At 41.8% G+C, this 20,332-nt stretch overlaps 1 protein-coding gene across 2 annotated transcripts in view; it reads right to left on the reverse strand.

Moving 5' to 3' along the window:
• IGSF5 (immunoglobulin superfamily member 5) overlaps positions 1-20,332 on the reverse strand; it is a 93,690-nt gene that overhangs the window by 26,415 nt on the left and 46,943 nt on the right. The window contains exons 3-5 of one of the 2 annotated variants that reach the window (XM_040423077.1): positions 5,339-5,665; positions 2,611-2,919; positions 1,975-2,109 (exon numbers count right to left, since the gene is read on the reverse strand). In XM_040423077.1, the coding sequence (XP_040279011.1) occupies positions 1,975-2,109; positions 2,611-2,919; positions 5,339-5,665 (771 nt within the window). The remainder of the gene's footprint in view (positions 1-1,974; positions 2,110-2,610; positions 2,920-5,338; positions 5,666-20,332) is intronic. The other variant, XM_040423078.1, reaches the window with a different exon arrangement.

Here is a 20,332-nt window from a genome sequence, read left to right on the forward strand (position 1 = left end):
ATTATAGAGCCACAGGCGCATTTCATAAAGTCACTTTAGGATTCAGTGTATTAGTAGGGACCTCGCCATATGTTTAGGTTATAGGCCTAAATCCTGATGACAGAATCCCTTTAAAGAACAGGGTTCTATCGGAGTGTGATCTTCGCAACACATTTTGGTGGACGTGTATCATGACATGGACAAAGAAGATCTCTGAGGACCTCAGAAGAGGAGTTGTTGATGATCAGACTGGTAAATGTAAAAAGAAAATCTCAAAATCATTTGAGCACCAATTCAGTCAGACATATTGGGGGAGATATATCAAGACTGGCGGATCCATCCGCCAGTTTTGATCTCGCTGCGCTGGGGTGAGATGTGCCTGATTTGTTAAGAGGCAGAAGCCTTCTAACAAATCAGGTGCATCTCTGCCCTGCTGTGAGCCAGAAACAGAAGTCCTCGCCAGCTACAGGCTGGCATAGACTTCAGCTATGACTTCCTCCACTTCTGGCGAAAGTTATGTTAAATGCAGTGGCAACACAAAGCCATGCCGTCTTCCGCTAAGCCACAACCTTTTTCTAAGCACTTCTAAAAAGTGCAGAGAAGCTCAAAAAGTCGCAAATTATGGTGCACACATGTCGTGCGCTAAAATGTGCAACTTTTTTTACGCCATAATTGTGATGTATAGGCCTTGATAAATGTCCCTCATAGTGTAAAAATGGAGGGAATTCAAGACCATTAATACCATCAATAAAGATGATCCCAAGAGCAAGGAGTGTAATAGTCCACGAGGTCACTAAGGAACCTAAAGTAAACTCTACGCAACGAATTACCTTTTTTGCACTAGTTAATATTAATGTTAATGAATCCACCATCAGGATGACACTGAACCACAATGGTGTGCATGGCAGGATCGCAAGGTGAATACCTCTGCTCTCCAAAATAAACATTGCTGTCCATCTGCAGTTTGCTAAAGATCACCTAGACAAGCTAAAAGGCTGTTGGAACAATGTTTTGTGGACAGAAAAGACCAAAATAGAAATTTTTGGTTTAAATAAGAACCATGTTTGGAGAAAGGAAAACCCCGCATTCCAGCATAAAAACATCATTCTGTCTGTGAGACATGGTGGTGGTAGTATCATAGTTTGGCCCTGTTTTGCTGCATCTGGGCCAGGATGGCTTGCCATCGTTGATGGAACAATGCATTCTGAATTATACCAGCAAATTCTGAATGAAAATGTCAGGACACCTGTCCATGAGCTGAATCTCAGGAGAACCTGGGTCATGCAGCAAGACAATGACCCCAAGCACACAAGTCGTTGTACCAAAGAATGGTTAAAGAAGAAAGTTGCAGTTTTGGAATGGTCAAGTCAAAGTTCTGACCTTAATCTAACAGAAATGTTGTGGAAGGTCCTGAAGCAAGCAGTTCATGGAAGGAAACCAACATAGCAGAGCTGAAGCTGTTTTGTACGGAAAAATGGGATCAAATTCCTCCAAGCCGATGTGCAGGACTAATCAACAACTACCAGAAAAGTTTAGTTGCAGTCTTTGCTGCACAATGAGGTTCACAGACTTTTACGTAATTTTGGATAATTTTCCTCGATAAATGAATGACCAAGTCTAATATTTTTTACTCTTTCAATTGATTTGGTAATCTTTATCTATTTTTAGGACTTTGATGTTGTTTTAGGTCAAATTGATGCAGAAATATAGAAAAAATTCTGAAAGGTTCAAGCACCACCGAAACTAGTAGATTGCTCACCATAATGACAGTACATCAATCTAGTTAAACAAGGGACGACCTTGTTTATACCAGACCTGCGTCCGTACGGCCTCATATGCGGATTCCTGCGCTGTAATAACGCATTGATGAAATACATTTTGCATGGGAGCCGCCAATGTTTCATTCCAGATAATGACTTTCCTAAACTAATACCGCTCCCGGAGAAAGAAGTCTTAATTAGTGTCATTGAGTGTCACTGCAGATTCTCAATTTACCTTTTTTCTTCTGTTTTCTCCTTTTGCAACAAAAGATGATAACTACGATGATGACGATGAGGATCAGTAATCCCCCGAGAGATGCGAAGACAGCAATGAGGATGATGTCCGTCTGACTGAGTGAAGAGCTGCCCCCTGAGATAAACATTAATACCATACTATTGTCATGTACTCGATAACACCTATTCTGATTATCTGATTGGTTGGCTCTTTTATATGCAACCCTTAAAGGGATTGTCTAGTTTCCTATTGTCATCAGGCTCTTGGTGAGAAAGGGCCCAGTACCACTTTCATAATATTTGCCTGCAACTGCCATTAGAAGGAGCTCACTTCTTACAAATTCATACAGCTCCCATTGAGATCACTTCTAGCAGTGAGCTCCCCCTAGGGGTGGCTGCATATAGCCAAAATGTAATTATTTAAGTATAACCATTGAGGTAGGGCCCAACATATGTAAGTAATAAGCAAGAGTGGAGGACAACCCAAAGATCATTCTACGCTTTTCTACTACCATGCATGGCAAAAAAATGGCAATGAGTAGATGCCAGCTATTTCTGGTCTAAGATGGGTGGGTGACGGGTGTCATAACCTGAAGGGACCTGTCTGGAGAATAATGAAGACAAGTGCCACACTTACCTGGGATGCGTTCCCTTACTGTTATGTTGACTGTCGCTGACTGTGGATGGGTCAGAGTCTGTACTGTGGCCAGACAGGTCAAGCTGAGATCTTCTTCTGGGTTTATTCTAAAGGTACTTTGAGCAGTCACAGAGTCGTTGGCGTCTGTGGTGAACATTGTGGAGTAATATAAAGTATCTGCTGCGGTATTATTTATCTGCCATGTGATGGTTGGAGCTGGATACCACTGGGCTGCTTGGCAGATCATGCTGACTGTGGAGTTTGGTGTCACGGTGACACTTCCATTTGTGATTCGAACAGAGCCCTCCACTGAGGAAGAAAAAGATCAATAATTAATATTTACATATGGTAGATATATAATAGATAGATAGATAGATATGAGATAAATAGATAGATAGATAATAGATAGATAGATAGATAGATAGATAGATAGATAGATAGATATGAGATAAATAGTGTGGTGATGTGCACAGTATAAGTGCTGGGAGGCGTGTATATCCCACCCAGATACCTCAGCTGGGTGAGATAACTGAAATCCAGAAAGCTGCAGTGGTTTCAGGAAAGTGTAGTTTTTCTAGGACAGTTTAGTCGAGGTGTTGTTCTGGGCTAGATTTCATGTGGACTGAGGGATAGGTTTGGTAGTGGGATCCGCCAGTCCACACCCTTCCACTACATGTATTGTCTTTTGCCGGAGGTGACTGCAGGTGAGGCCTGCTGCTGTAATCAAGGAGGGATAAAACAACCCTCTGTGTATGACTTGGAGGAAGAAAGGCTGAGGAAGCCTGAGAGGCTCTGTGTGGTCTCAGCCAGGAGGGCTAAGGGGCCACGAGGCTTTGTAAAGCCTGAAGTTTGGGGGGCCCAGCAAATGCCTACGGAAAGAGGGTCGCACAGTCAGGGAGTCGGGAGGACTTCTGGACCATCTACCCCCAATGGTGCTGGTGTGGTCACAGCCTGGAGGCTGCTGGACCGTATATGGCTGAGGAAGCCGGAACTAATCCCGTGTGTGGATGGCGCTCTATAGGTGAGGTAGAAACAACACGTGTATTAGGTAGAGCCCAGACTGGCAGGTGTTTATTTTCGATGTTTATAGTGTGTGATGGTGCTGAAGTGCCAAAATAAATCACCTTTTGGACTTGATCCCCATTGTCAGAGCCAGAGGAGAAGTCTGTGATTGCAACCCCCTGAGAGAGAGCGATCCCTTATAATAAATAGATAGATAGATATGAGATAGATCAATAGATGATAGATAGATAAATATGAGGTAGATTAATAGATGATAGATAGATAGATATTTTTGTTTTGATGTAACTTTACTCCTGACTACATATTCTATCAGTATGTTGCTTGTGTGACCCCTGAGCACCAATTCTCTGATCAGATTTTGCTGCTCTATGTATCTGTGTCCTACACATTTTGGAACTACTGACCTAGGGCTTCCCTCCAGAAAAACTCATATATATATATATATATATATATATATACAGTACAGACCAAAAGTTTGGACACACCTTCTCATTCAAAGAGTTTTCTTTATTTTCATGACTATGAAGGCATCAAAACTATGAATTAACACATGTGGAATTATATACATAACAAACAAGTGTGAAACAACTGAAAATATGTCATATTCTAGGTTCTTCAAAGTAGCCACCTTTTGCTTTGATTACTGCTTTGCACACTCTTGCCATTCTCTTGATGAGCTTCAAGAGGTAGTCACCTGAAATGGTCTTCCAACAATCTTGAAGGAGTTCCCAGAGATGCTTAGCAGTTGTTGGCCCTTTTGCCTTCACTCTGCGGTCCAGCTCACCCCAAACCATCTCGATTGGGTTCAGGTCCGGTGACTGTAGAGGCCAGGTCATCTGGCGCAGCACCCCATCACTCTCCTTCATGGTCAAATAGCCCTTACTTTCAAAGTTTTCCCAATTTTTCGGCTGACTGACTGACCTTCATTTCTTAAAGTAATGATGGCCACTCGTTTTTCTTTACTTAGCTGCTTTTTTCTTGCCATAATACAAATTCTAACAGTCTATTCAGTAGGACTATCAGCTGTGTATCCACCTGACTTCTCCTCAATGCAACTGATGGTCCCAACCCCATTTATAAGGCAAGAAATCCCACTTATTAAACCTGACAGGGCACACCTGTGAAGTGAAAACCATTTCAGGGGACTACCTCTTGAAGCTGATCAAGAGAATGCCAAGAGTGTGCAAAGCAGTAATCAAAGCAAAAGGTGGCTACTTTGAAGAACCTAGAATATGACATATTTTCAGTTGTTTAACACTTGTTTGTTATGTATATAATTCCACATGTGTTAATTCATAGTTTTAATGCCTTCAGTGTGAATCTACAATTTTCATAGTCATGAAAATAAAGAAAACTCTTTGAATGAGAAGGTGTGTCCAAACTTTTGGTCTGTACTGTATATATATATATACGGTTACAAGATGAAGTGCAAATAATCCCTTAGACTCTGCTCCCCGGTTTGGCAAAATCCATTTCCAACCCCGTGGGTCCACAATGCATCTGTTGGCCCCTATGACATCTGCTTCTTCCTCTTGAGCCTGGCAATCACAGACATCGAGCCTTCACCTCCTGTTGTGGCCACTAGTTCTGCGGGACGTATATACAACGTTAAATGCAGACCTATGAAACCTATATAGCTAGCTCCATTTGTTCATGTATTCTATGTACTGCTTATTAGTGTATTATATATATATGATATACACACCCTGGACAGACAGGTAGGCAATGTCATCTTTTAATGATGTGGAGAGGCTGCTGCAACCTACACTTCCGGAGGTAGATTTGTCGACGTTGACAATTGTTAACTCTGAGGTAAACGCTCCGCTGACAGAGTTTGTGCTGTTCTTGAGAATGATGTTGAAATTGATGCCCACTGTGGCCCCACTGGGGCTTATGGAGACAGCAAAGACTTCATGTATGTACCACGAGATAGTTTTCAACTCTTGTACTGTGCAGAGGAAGCTTGCGTTTGAACCACTGAGCACAGTGACATTTTTAGGACCTTCAAGAATTTCGGAACATGATCCAAAATCTGTGAAGACAGTAAATAAAAACAGTTACTTTACCACTAGATGTCACCTTAGAGCAGTCTATCACAGACCTGAGTCAATTTGCTTTGCACTCCATGTGGTCTGGAATGGTACAGCAAGTAAAATTATTACTAAAGTTAAAGGGTTTTTTTCTGAGATTTTTTAACTGATGCCCTATTCCCTTCAATGGGTCCTAAGCTGCGCCTAGACCATGTGACATGAGCATGACATCACATGGCCTATGCAAAGCTGTGAGAAGGCAGTGGCACTAATGTGAGTACAGGTGCCTTCTCACACAGCTGATCGGCAGGGGTCTCAGGTGTCGGACCCCCACTGATCAGAAACTGATGGACTATTTAGAGGACAGGCCATCAGTTAAAATATGTGGTAGGACTGAAGAGAAGGGTCTGGAGCAGTTGACCCCCTGATATGTTCTAATAGGAGATATGGACTAGGCTTCAAAGAACCTCCATCTATTTAAAAGGGGTTGTCCAGGTTCAGAGCTGAACCCGGACATACCTCCATTTTCACCCAGGCAGCCCCCCTGACTTGAGCATCGGAGCAGTGCATGCTCTGATGCTCTCCTTTGCCCTGTGCTAAATCGCGCAGGGCAAAGGCATTTTCAAGAGTTCCAGTGACGAACTGGGCTCTCCATGGGGATGCCAGGAAGCCCAATGACATCACCGGCACTGAAGGGCGGGCTTTAGCGCTGCCCTAGCCAGTAAAACGGCTAGGGCAGCACTAAAGCACGCCCCCAACAGAGCCGGTGACGTCACCAAACACACTGCCGGGCGGAAGCCTCTGCCTGGCAGTGTGTTATTGTAAACAAAAGAGCCCTTGCCCTGCGCGATCTAACGCAGGGCAAAGGAGAGCACCAGAGCATGAACTGCTCCGATGCTCAAGTCAGGGGGGCTGCCTGGGTGAAAATGGAGGTATGTCCGGGTTCAGCTCTGAACCTGGACAACCCCTTTTAAATAGATGGAGGTTCTTTGAAGCCTAGTCCATATCTCCTATTAGAACATATCAGGGGGTCAACTGCTCCAGACCCTTCTCTTCAGTCCTACCACATATTTTGGGTGAAAATGGAGGTATGTACGGTTTCAGCTCTGAACCCAGACAACCCCTTTAATGTCAGGTGCATTAGCAGGACTCGGAACGGGCCAAACTTCATCACTGCCCAGTGTACACCGCATTTATTGAAATTAACATCCAGGTCAGGGCCAGAAATATTGTATGTTTTAATATATTTCTAAAATGTCTGTATAGAAAACATTCCGTTTATCCGACTTTGTAAATTATTTGACTCTGCATTAGTCACCACTAAAGGGAGCTCACTGCATATGAAGGTACACATTAAAATCAATGGAAGCTGTATAAATCTGTATCCTGTGAGCACCCCCTAGTGGCACCTGCTGGTAGTCTGTATGACAGTGTGGCAGCATTTGTTTCTCCTCACACATCTACCTGGCGAAAACCTTTTGCAATTTAGATTTTATTACATTTAATGATTTATTTCTGCCGTGACAAATGTCAACATTTCTGCTATTTTTGTTCAGCCATAAAATTCTCATTTCCGTGTTTTTCTGTTAATATTTTTCACTGTCAAAGGTAGAGCGTTTAGCGCAATGTCAAAGCTGTCAAATTTCTATTTCCTAGAGGGACAGGAGGGCACAGCTCGGAATGATCCTAATATATCAAAGTCCAAAAATAATAAAAGACATGAAAACCAATGGTTATTGTATTCCCGGGTCACTACATGTCACAGGTAAGCTGACTCTTAAAGGGCTTGTCTGGAATTCAGAGAATTTTAACTGGCAAAAATCGAGAAATGAAAACAATCCATTATTTACAACCCCCTCCCCACATGGTGCAATGATGACTAGGACACAGCAATAATGCATCTTTTTTGATGCAACAAACTGGTACTTTTTAGGGACTGGATAAAGCAGTCCTGTAATATTACATAGACACTGGATTTTACAGCTGCGGACTATAGAGAAATGTTAATCATCTAAAGGTGTAAAAATGAGGCAACTGAGCCAATTACCTTAATCAGCAAAAACGGTATTGTTTTGCATATACAGATTTTATGCAATTTTATGTGTCTCCTTGACATAAAAGAAAATATAGCAATATACATCTTTGCAAAAATATACATGCCCTTTTACTGTATAGACAGCAAACAAACTTTTGTAACTTTCGGAAAAAAAAATATTATGACTCAAGGAGTATAAGCCATTTCAATATTTCAAATACAATCATTGGGATAAAACCAAACTTTTTTTTTCCATATTATCTCTTCTATAATAATGTTCCTATATACAAGAATATTACTACTATAATACTCCCTCCTATGTACAAGAATATAACTACTATAATACTGCTCCTATGTACAAGAATATAACTACTATAATACTGCCTCCTATGTACAAGAATATAACTACTATAATACTGCTCCTATGTACAAGAATATAACTACTATAATACTGCTCCTATGTGCAAGAATATAACTACTATAATACTGCTCCTATGTACAAGAATATAACTACTATAATACTGCCTCCTATGTACAGGAATATAACTACTATAATACTGCCTCCTATGTACAAGAATATACAGTCAGGTCCATAAATATTGGGACATTGACACAATGCTTTACCTGCAGACTGTCAGCTTTAATTTGAGGGTATTTACATCCAAATCAGGTGAACGGTGCAGGAATTACAACAGTTTGCATATGTGCCTCCCACTTGTTAAGGGACCAAAAGTAATGGGACAATTGGCTTCTTAGCTGTTCCATGGCCAGGTGTGTGTTATTCCCTCGTTATCCCAATTACAATGAGCAGATAAAAGGTCCAGAGTTCATTTCAAGTTTGCTATTTGCATTTGGAATCTGTTGCTCTCAACTCTCAAGATGAGATCCAAAGAGCTGTCACTATCAGCGTGGCCAAAACAACTGTTTGGAACATTCTTAAAAAGAAGTAACGCACCGGTGAGTTCAGCAAACACCAAAAGACCCGGAAGGCCACGGAAAATAACTGTGGTGGATGACCGAAGAATTAGTTCCCTGGTGAAGAAAACACCCTTCTCAACAGTTATCCAGATCAAGAACACTCTCCAGGAGGTAGGTGTATGTGTGTCAAAGTCAACAATCAAGAGAAGACTTCACCAGAGTGAATACAGAGGGTTCACCACAAGATGTAGCCTCAAAAACAGGAAGGCCAGATAACAGTTTGCCAAACGACATCTAAAAAAGCCTTCACAGTTCTGGAACAACATCCTATGGACAGATGCGACCAAGATCAACTTGTACCAGAGTGATGGGAAGAGAAGAGTATGGAGAAGGAAAGGAACTGCTCATGATCCTAAGCATACCACCTCATCAGTGAAGCATGGTGGTGGTAGTGTCATGGCGTGGTCATGTATGGCTGCCGATGGAACTGGTTCTCTTGTATTTATTGAGGATTTGACTGCTGACAAAAGCAGCAGGATGAATTCTAAAGTGTTTCGGGCAATTATATCTGCTCATATTCAGCCAAATGCTTCAGAACAGTGATGACCAGTTCTCCGCGTTCGCCCGCGAACACATGCGAGCTGCCATCTTAACTCACAAGTCCGGCGATGCACAGGTAAGTCCTTACCTGTGCCTGTGCGGAGCCGGTCTGAAATGAAATGCGGTCTCCGGGAGGAGGCAGTTCCAAGAACAGCCACCGGGGGCCTTCATCGGGCTGTTCTCGGAACTGCCTGCACCCGGAGACCGCATTTCATTTCAGACCGGCTCGCACACAGGCACAGGTAAGTGTAGTGTCCCACTACGTAAAAGTGGGCACTACTTAAGGGTCAATTGGGTCATGTTGTTCCCCACCTCCTGTGGAGCATGGTCATGGTATTTTGTATTGCATTGTAATGCATATTTAACTGTCATTTCCTGTGTACCAGGCCTGCTAGGGGTGTAGTTTCTCCTCTTACGCTGTAGAGGGAGCTAGGGAACCCCCTAGTATATATAGACAGGCCCAGTCCAGCTGGGGTGTGTGTGTTTGAGGCCAGTGTTGACTCTAGTCATGAAGTAGCTAAGGGTCAGCCAAGAACATGCAGCTAGATAGTCCAGGTGCTCCACCTGATTCCAGGAGAAGAAGATCCTCCTGAGTTATCCTGCACCCTGCAGAGTACAGAGCAGTGCTAATCCTATACAGCCAAGTGTAAAGCTGAGGGGCAGAGGTTTACTGTCAGGAAGAGAATTGATACCAGAGGAGGTTTCCCTACCCAAGGATAAAGCCAGCTATTAGGCATACGGGCCTTGGAGAAAGCCAGACAGGATTCTGCAGAAAGTACAGCCTGATCTGTGAGTTTAATCCCCCCTGAGTTATCTTGCTAGGATTCGACCTGCCACCTGGGTAAAGCCTGCCTGCTACTAAATATTCTTCATATGGAACTGTTTAGAGTTTGTACATAGTTTGAACTGTTCAGTAAAGAAGAATTCTAGTTCACTGCAATCGTGTGTACCTCCATTATTCCTCCTAAATATCGGTGTGCCACCGTTACTGGCACTGGCGTCACGAACTGTAAGGGATCTTGCCACAGGCACGCTAAACCTTCAACACCCAGGGCACCTCACCTATCACCCGGCCTGGTCCCTATATCTAGAGAGTGCCCCAGAGGATCTACGTGCCAGCCTCTTCATCACTGACTGTACGCCTGCCCAGGGTATACTACAAACTGTGAGTACTAAGAGTAACCCTCGGTCTGTTAATTGACCCCTGTGACCTCACACACGCTCACCCTGAAGGACTGGCGTACTGCATAAGGACTTACCTGTGCATCGCCGGACTTGTGAGTTAAGACGGCAGCTCGCATGTGTTCGCGGGCGAACACGGCGAACTGGCCATCACTGCTTCAGAACTCATTGGACGGCGCTTCACAGTGCAGATGGACAATGACCCAAAGCATACTGCAAAAGCAGCCAAAGAGTTTTTTAAGGGAAAGAAGTGGAATGTTATGCCTTGGCCAAGTCAATCACCGGACCTGAATCCGACTGAGCATGCATTTCACTTGCTGAAGACAAAACAGAAGGGAAAATGCCCCAAGAACTAGCAGGAACTGAAGACAGTTGCAGTAGAGGCCTGGCAGAGCATCACCAGGGATGAAACCCAGCGTCTGGTGATGTCTATGCGTTCCAGACTTCAGGCTGTAATTGACTGCAAAGGATTTGCAACCAAGTATTAAAAAGTGAAAGTTTCATTTATTATTATTATTATGTCCCATTACTTTTGGTCCCTTAACAAGTGGGAAGCACATATGCAAACTGTTATAATTCCTACACCGTTCACCTGATTTGGATGCTGCCTCCTATGTACAAGAATATAACTACTATAATACTGCTCCTATGTACAAGAATATAACTACTATAATACTGCCACTATGTACAAGAATATAACTACTATAATACTGCTCCTATGTATAAGAATATAACTACTATAATACTGCCCTCTATGTACAAGAATATAACTACTATAATACTGCTCCTATGTACAAGAATATATCTACTATAACACTGCTCATATGTATAAGAATATAACTACTATAATACTGCTCCTATGTACAAGAATATAACAACTATAATACTGCTCCTTTGTACAAGAATCTAACTACTATAATTCTGCTCCTATGTACAGGAATAAAACTCCTATAATACTGCCTCCTATGTACAAGAATATAACTCCTATAATACTGCCTCCTATGTACAAGAATATAACTCCTATAATACTGCTCCTATGTACAAGAATATAACTACTATAATACTGCCTCCTATGTACAAGAATATAACTACTATAATACTGCTCCTATGTACAAGAATATAACTTATATAATACTGCCTCCTATGTACAAGAATATAACTTATATAATAATGCCTCCTATGTACAAGAATATAACTATTATAATACTGCTCCTTTGTACAAGAATATAACTACTATAATACTGCTCCTATGTACAAGAATATAACTACTATAATACTGCTCCTATGTACAGGAATATAACTCCTATAATACTGCCTCCTATGTACAAGAATATAACTCCTATAATACTGCCTCCTATGTACAAGAATATAACTCCTATAATACTGCTACTATGTACAAGAATATAACTCCTATAATACTGCTCCTATGTACAAGAATAAAACTACTATAATACTGCCTCCTATGTACAAGAATATAACTACTATAATACTGCTCCTATGTACAAGAATATAACTATTATAATACTGCTCCTTTGTACAAGAATATAACTACTATAATACTGCTCCTATGTACAAGAATATAACTACTATAATACTGCTCCTATGTACAAGAATATAACTCCTATAATACTGCTCCTATGTACAAGAATATAACTCCTATAATACTGCCTCCTATGTACAAGAATATAACTTGTATAATACTGCCTCCTATGTACAAGAATATAACTCCTATAATACTGCTAGGTACAAGAATATAACTACTATAATACTGCCTCCTATGTACAGGAATATAACTCCTATAATACTGCCTCCTATGTACAAGAATATAACTCCTATAATACTGCCTCCTATGTACAAGAATATAACGCCTATAATACTGCTCCTATATACAAGAATATAACTACTATAATACTGCCTCCTATGTACAAGAATATAACTACTATAATACTGCTCCTATGTACAAGAATATAACTATTTTAATACTGCTCCTTTGTACAAGAATATAACTACTATAATACTGCTCCTATGTACAAGAATATAACTATTATAATACTGCTCCTTTGTACAAGAATATAACTACTATAATACTGCTACTATGTACAAGAATATAACTCCTATAATACTGCCTCCTATGTACAAGAATATAACTACTATAATACTGCTCCAATGTACAAGAATATAACTATTATAATACTGCTCCTTTGTACAAGAATATAACTACTATAATACTGCTCCTATGTACAAGAATATAACTACTATAATACTGCTCCTATGTACAAGAATATAACTCCTATAATACTGCCTCCTATGTACAAGAATATAACTCCTATAATACTGCTATGTACAAGAATATAACGACTATAATACTGCCTCCTATGTACAAGAATATAACTTATATAATACTGCCTCCTATGTACAAGAATATAACTCCTATAATACTGCTATGTACAAGAATATAACTCCTATAATACTGCCTCCTATGTACAAGAATATAACTACTATAATACTGCCTCCTATGTACAAGAATATAACTCCTATAATACTGCTAGGTACAAGAATATAACTACTATAATACTGCCTCCTATGTACAGGAATATAACTCCTATAATACTGCCTCCTATGTACAAGAATATAACTCCTATAATACTGCCTCCTATGTACAAGAATATAACTCCTATGTCCTCAGTTAGGAAGCAGCTGCACTCTATTAGACTGCCGTTTATTTCCTGGTGTGGCAAGAGGAACTACCTCAAGACCTTTATAGCTCCTAAATTTTTGTACCTTCTGCAGGTGTTGCCTATCTGGCTGCCGCACTCATTTTTTGTAGACATCCGCAGAGTTTTTTCCCTCTTTTTGTGGGGAAGTAAACCCTCCAGAATTGCTTATTCGGTGCTGACCAGAGAGAGGAGGTTTGGCGGCTTTGGTCTGCCCGACATACGTTCCTACTATGTGGCCTTTCAACTATTTAGAGGTCTATCCCTCCTCAATAGCACTTATAGTGCTCCATATGTGTGTCTTGAGCGCTCTCTGCTCTCCACTAGAATGAAGCGGATTCTCTGGGGGTTGTCCCCTTGTTCTCCGGGTGGTTCCTCTTTGCCACTCCTATGGAAGGGTATGTTTGTTGAGTGGGCCAAGCAGTTTAAGGATAGAACACTTGAGTTTCCCATACCGGGTACTCCGCTTTCCTCTTTACAGTTTTATGTCCATCCGGAAGCCGAGAAGCCCTCAGGTATCTGGCCTCTTTTGGCCGAGATCCCTTTAAGTGAGATTAGGTCCCTGGATGGGTCCCTGGATTGGTCCACGGTCTTGAATAACCCTATAGTCAAAAAAGCTTCCTTCCTACAGAGTTTTGCCCTGCAGAAGGAGATTAAGATGATTAAGCTACCACCCCCCACCACCTCTGGAACCCCCTCTTGGCTGTCTAAGAGACTATCAGATGCCCGTAGGATCCCTAAACCGCTGTCTACCCTTTATAAGGAGTTACTCTCAGCCTCCCCTCCTGAGCTACATTTCCTTTCTTCATGGGAAAGGGAATTGTCCATCCACCTTACAGACCCGGAAAGGGCTTTTGTCCTTACACACTCTCACGGCTTTAGCCGCTGTATTAAGGTACAAGAAAACTCGTATAAGCTGCTCACGAGATGGTAAAAGTCCCCGGAGTTCTTGCATAGGCTTAATGCAGATTTCCCAAGTGAGTGCTGGAGGTGTAGAAAAGACGTAGGCTCCCTGTCACACATTTGGTGGCACTGTGAAAAGATTAAAGCATTCTGGACCAGTATAGAAGCTCTGATAAATGAGGTGTGTGCTAAGCAGGTTAAGCTGGATCCTAAACTGATTCTGCTTTGGTGCCCTAATGACTCGCTTTACCCCTGTAGATCTGATCTTCCTACTATGCTCATCACGGCGGCGAGACTGCTCATCCCGCTGCTTTGGAAGGATACTGAACCTCCCACTGTTTCGATGTGGAGGGATAAGGTGGATCAGATCTACAGGTTTGAAGAGCTGGCCCACTGGGAATCTTGCACGCGTTCCCGCTTTCTGAAAATCTGGTCGCCCTGGAAGACATATAGAAAGTTCCCCTGACGGAGTTGGGGAAAACTCCCCTACCCCCCCCCCTTTCCTTTCCCTTCCTTTCCCTCTCTTTTCCTCTTATTTGTGTTATATTTGATTTTTATTGTCTGTCACATTTGATGTATCATTTTGTACAACATGTGTTGCACTGACATGCATTTGTGGTCACTTCCATGACCGATTTGTGACTTTGCCTTACCAGTGATGCTACGATGGTTTGTGATCGATTGATATGCCTTACTTACTTTGAATAAAAATACATTTGGTTAAGAATATAACTCCTATAATACTGCTCCTATATACAAGAATATAACTACTATAATACTGCCTCCTATGTACAAGAATATAACTACTATAATACTGCTCCTATGTACAAGAATATAACTATTTTAATACTGCTCCTTTGTACAAGAATATAACTACTATAATACTGCTCCTATGTACAAGAATATAACTATTATAATACTGCTCCTTTGTACAAGAATATAACTACTATAATACTGCTACTATGTACAAGAATATAACTCCTATAATACTGCCTCCTATGTACAAGAATATAACTACTATAATACTGCTCCTATGTACAAGAATATAACTATTATAATACTGCTCCTTTGTACAAGAATATAACTACTATAATACTGCTCCTATGTACAAGAATATAACTACTATAATACTGCTCCTATGTACAAGAATATAACTCCTATAATACTGCCTCCTATGTACAAGAATATAACTTATATAATACTGCCTCCTATGTACAAGAATATAACTCCTATAATACTGCTATGTACAAGAATATAACGACTATAATACTGCCTCTTATGTACAAGAATATAACTTATATAATACTGCCTCCTATGTACAAGAATATAACTCCTATAATACTGCTATGTACAAGAATATAACTCCTATAATACTGCCTCCTATGTACAAGAATATAACTCCTATAATACTGTCTCCTATGTACACGAATATAACTACTATAATACTGCCTCCTATGTAATAGAATATAACTACTATAATACTGCTCCTATGTACAAGGATATAACTACTATAATACTGCTCCTATGTACAAGAATATAACTACTATAATACTGCTCCTATGTACAAGAATATAACTCCTATAATACTGCCTCCTATGTACAAGAATATAACTTATATAATACTGCCTCCTATGTACAAGAATATAACTCCTATAATACTGCTATGTACAAGAATATAACGACTATAATACTGCCTCCTATGTACAAGAATATAACTTATATAATACTGCCTCCTATGTACAAGAATATAACTCCTATAATACTGCTATGTACAAGAATATATCTCCTATAATACTGCCTCCTATGTACAAGAATATAACTTATATAATACTGCCTCCTATGTACAAGAATATAACTCCTATAATACTGCTATGTACAAGAATATAACGACTATAATACTGCCTCCTATGTACAAGAATATAACGACTATAATACTGCCTCCTATGTACAAGAATATAAGTACTATAATACTGCCTCCTATGTACAGGAATATAACTCCTATAATACTGCCTCCTATGTACAGGAATATAAATACTATAATACTGCCTCCTATGTACAAGAATATAACTACTATAATACTGCCTCCTATGTACAGGAATATAACTCCTATAATACTGCCTCCTAGCTGAGAGGTTGTGTCTCAGTAGATCTCCTTATGTGTGGAGCAAGCCCAGGGAGGGGCCACCCTGGGCAGGGATGCTCCCCAGGCAAAGCCCAGGCTCCAAGGCCTAATCTGGTAAACAATTCCCAGTTCTCTAAATCCCAAAGTTCTTCTGAAGAAAGTGAATGTGCAGAATGTCAGCAGTCATGTTTTCAGCAGTCCCAGTCATGGTGTCAGCAGTCCCAGTGCAGCACGAAAACAGGATGGGAAGAAAGTAACAGCAGAGAAGAAAGAAGCAGCAGTAAGTAAGAGTGTGATGAATCCACCTACCAGTGTAAATGTGCAGCATCCTGAAGGAGAAACCAAAGTTGAGGAATGTTCTGAAGCAAGATGCTAGCAGAGTTTGCAGAAGGTGAAGGAGACTCCATTGCAGCCTGCAGGTGTGCAGCCCAAACCTTCCACATGCAGACAGAGAAGAACTTCTCTGGAGAGACAGATCATACAGCAAAATCTACAACAAAATGTCCTGATACAGTCTGGAGATTGTGCACCCAACCGCAGTGACGGCAGCTGCAGCAAGTCCAAAGTCACAAGTTTCTTCACCAACAGTGCAGAGATGGACTCTGTGTTGGAACAACTTGGACCAGTTGGAGAAACATTCAGGAACCAGCAGCATTTTGCCTCTTTCCAAAATGGCGTCCGGCAGTCCCATGTAAGACCATTACTGCAGCCAGCAAGTTTGTACAGAGGGGAAACAAGCGTCCAGCACCAGCAAGCACCTGCAGCAGTCCCTACCATGGCACTACAAGTCCCAGCATTCAGTCAACTCCTATCAAAAGGTAGCGGTGCAGCAGCACATGAGACTGCCATTACTAAGCTGGACCGTCAGGGCTCTGCTGTGCAGGACTGTACTGCCGAGGACTGTGAGGACATTCATGTGTCTGATGATATTGCTGATTTAGTCTGTGATAATACTGCTGACTCTGTTTGTGATAATGCTGCGTCAGGGGAGAGTGCACCACAGTCTGTGTGGGATCTGGGATCATCTGGGGAATCAGGCCAGTCTGGGTTTCCCTCTGTGAATGCTGGTGACACTGATGGTGGGGAGGGGGTAGTCCAGTCTAATGCACAGGTGTTCCCCCCATTAGTTGTGCAGACAGTACCAGAACCCCCTAGTACAGGCGGCCAGCAGTCTACACAGGGCCCACAAGGATGGCAGGATAGTGGACCTGGTCACATCTCCTCTGGGAATGCTCGGAGCCGTGGCTCACCAATGTCACCATCATTTACATCAAACACCAGTTATTCCGGCTAGGCTTTCAAAAGGAGGAACGTGGTCAGGTTCAGGCATAGGGGTGCCAAGGAAGAGCTGCCCGATAGGAGGTTTGTCATCAGAGAGCTGCTATGTAAGCAAATGGGCTTCCTGCCATCCAACATTCTGGCCGTAATAAACCTCCTGGACAGGCAGGGCTATGACATCAGTTTCAAGCTCATGTCTGACTTGGACCGCTTCTGGGTTAGCTTCACCAGGTTCAGAGAAGAGGAGGGCTAGAAAAAGTTCAGTTTTATCCCTATTTCTAAGCCAGATACCGTTAATGTCACCATCATTTTCTGGAATGAATCTGTTCCCCACCAGGACATTGTAGTTTGGCTGAAGAGACATTGTGACTTTATGTCAGAACTCACTAAGCCCAGGGATGAAGACGGTATCTGGACTGGGGGGTGGAGGGTCTTGGTGAAGCTTCATCAACACCAAAATTTTCTTTCTTCATTGGCCGGGAGAAGGGTGTGTATTTCTATGTAGGTCAGCCTAGAAAGTGCTTTAAGTGTGGGAAGACTGGTCACTGGGCGAGTGTGTGCACTATGGTGAAGTGCAACCTGTGTGGAGAAGTTCGTCATGTAAGTGCAAATTGCCAGGTCATTAGATGTAATTTGTGTGGTAAGATTGGTCATCCCCACAAGGACTGTCCTGATGCCTGGCATAACATCTGCAAAGACTTTCCAGACGATGACTTACTAGCAGGGACAGATGACCTACAAGAGGACACATTGATATCAGGGTCAGTACCGACAGGGACACAGTTTCAACAGGACGTACCACACAGTGATTCAACACAAACCCAACCCGAAATCAATAAGGGTAACATGAAAGTGGTCACACAGGGTGTAGACTCAGAGGCTGTCTCTTCTTCTGCTCCAGTGTCCACCACTGGGGAGAATAAGCAGTCTAAAAGAAAGAAGAAAGATAAGTCCAGCCATAAGCCTGAAGGAGAGTGGACCACTGTCCAAAAGCCAAGTAAGGTGAAAGTGGACAGTAGACCAGATGGGACAATGACCGGCAATAGATTCAGTGTCTTGTCTGAGTCAGACGCAGAGGCAGAAATGGAGAGTGAGTTAAAGTGTATGATGGCTGAGTATGATGGGGACCCAAATGATGATCCTCCTAAAATAAGAGACCCATTCAAGTTGAGCAACAGTATGATTCAGACATGGAAACTGGTGGTGGTCAGCGGGAGTGCTCAGACTCTGATTTATGATGATGGGGTCAGTCTCTCTGTTTTTTTGTACTTTGTCTTACTCTGATGGCAGATTTTTACCTTGAAGTCATCTCAAGTATAGTGAATAGCATGAAAGTAAGGAGAACAAGGCATGCTGTGTACGAACATCTGAAGTATTTACAAACCGGATTCCAAAAAAGTTGGGACACTATACAAATTGTGAATAAAAACTGAATGCAATGATGTGGAGGTGCCAACTTCTAATATTTTATTCAGAATAGAACATAAATCACGGAACAAAAGTTTAAACTGAGAAAATGTACCATTTTAAGGGAAAAATATGTTGAATCAGAATTTCATGGTGTCAACAAATCCCCAAAAAGTTGGGACAAGGCCATTTTCACCACTGTGTGTCATCTCCCCTTCTTCTATCAACACTCAACGTCTGGGGACCGAGGAGACCAGTTTCTCAAGTTTAGAAATAGGAATGCTCTCCCATTCTTGTCTAATACAGGCCTCTAACTGTTCAATCGTCTTGGGCCTTCTTTGTTGCACCTTCCTCTTTATGATGCGACAAATGTTCTCTATAGGTGAAAGATCTGGACTGCAGACTGGCCATTTCAGTACCCGGATCCTTCTCCTACGCAACCATGATGTTGTGATTTATGCAGAATGTGGTCTGGCATTATCTTGTTGAAAAATGCAGGGTCTTCCCTGAAAGAGATGACGTCTGGATGGTAGCATATGTTGTTCTAGAACCTAAATATATTTTTCTGCATTGATGGTGCCTTTCCAGACATGCAAGCTGCCCATGCCACACGCACTCATGCAACCCCATACCATCAGAGATGCAGGCTTCTGAACTGAGCGTTGATAACAACTTGGGTTGTCCTTGTCCTCTTTGGTCCGGATGACATGGCGTCCCAGATTTCCAAAAAGAACTTCGAATCGTGACTCGTCTGACCACAGAACAGTCTTCCATTTTGCCACACTCCATTTTAAATGATCCCTGGCCCAGTGAAAACGCCTGAGCTTGTGGATGCTTAGAAATGGCTTCTTCTTTGCACTGTAGAGTTTCAGCTGGCAACGGCGGATGGCACGGTGGATTGTGTTCACTGACAATGGTTTCTGGAAGTATTCCTGAGCCCATTCTGGGATTTCCTTTACAGTAGCATTCCTGTTTGTGGTGCAGTGTCGTTTAAGGGCCCGGAGATCACGGGCATCCAGTATGGTTTTACGGCCTTGACCCTTACGCACAGAGATTGTTCCAGATTGTTCCAGATTCTCTGAATCTTCGGATGATGTTATGCACAGTTAATGATGATGATGATAGATGCAAAGCCTTTCTGATATTGCTCCACTATCTTTCTGCGCAACATTGTGGGAATTGGTGATCCTCTACCCATCTTGGCTTCTGAGAGACACTGCCACTCTGAGAAGCTCTTTTTATACCCAATCATGTTGCCAATTGACCTAATTAGTGTTAATTGGTCTTCCAGCTCTTCGTTATGCTCAAATTTACTTTTTCCAGCCTCTTATTGCTACTTTTTTGGGATTTGTTGACACCGTGAAAATTGGAATCAACGTATTTTTCCTTTAAAATGATACATTTACTCAGATTAAACGTTTGATCTGTCATCTACGTTCTATTACAAATAAAATATTGACATTTGCCATCTCCACATCATTGCATTCAGTTTTTATTCACAATTTGTTTA

The sequence above is a fragment of the Bufo bufo genome, chromosome 3 (assembly GCF_905171765.1).
Source record: "Bufo bufo chromosome 3, aBufBuf1.1, whole genome shotgun sequence".
NCBI classification, from domain to species: Eukaryota; Metazoa; Chordata; class Amphibia; order Anura; family Bufonidae; genus Bufo; species Bufo bufo.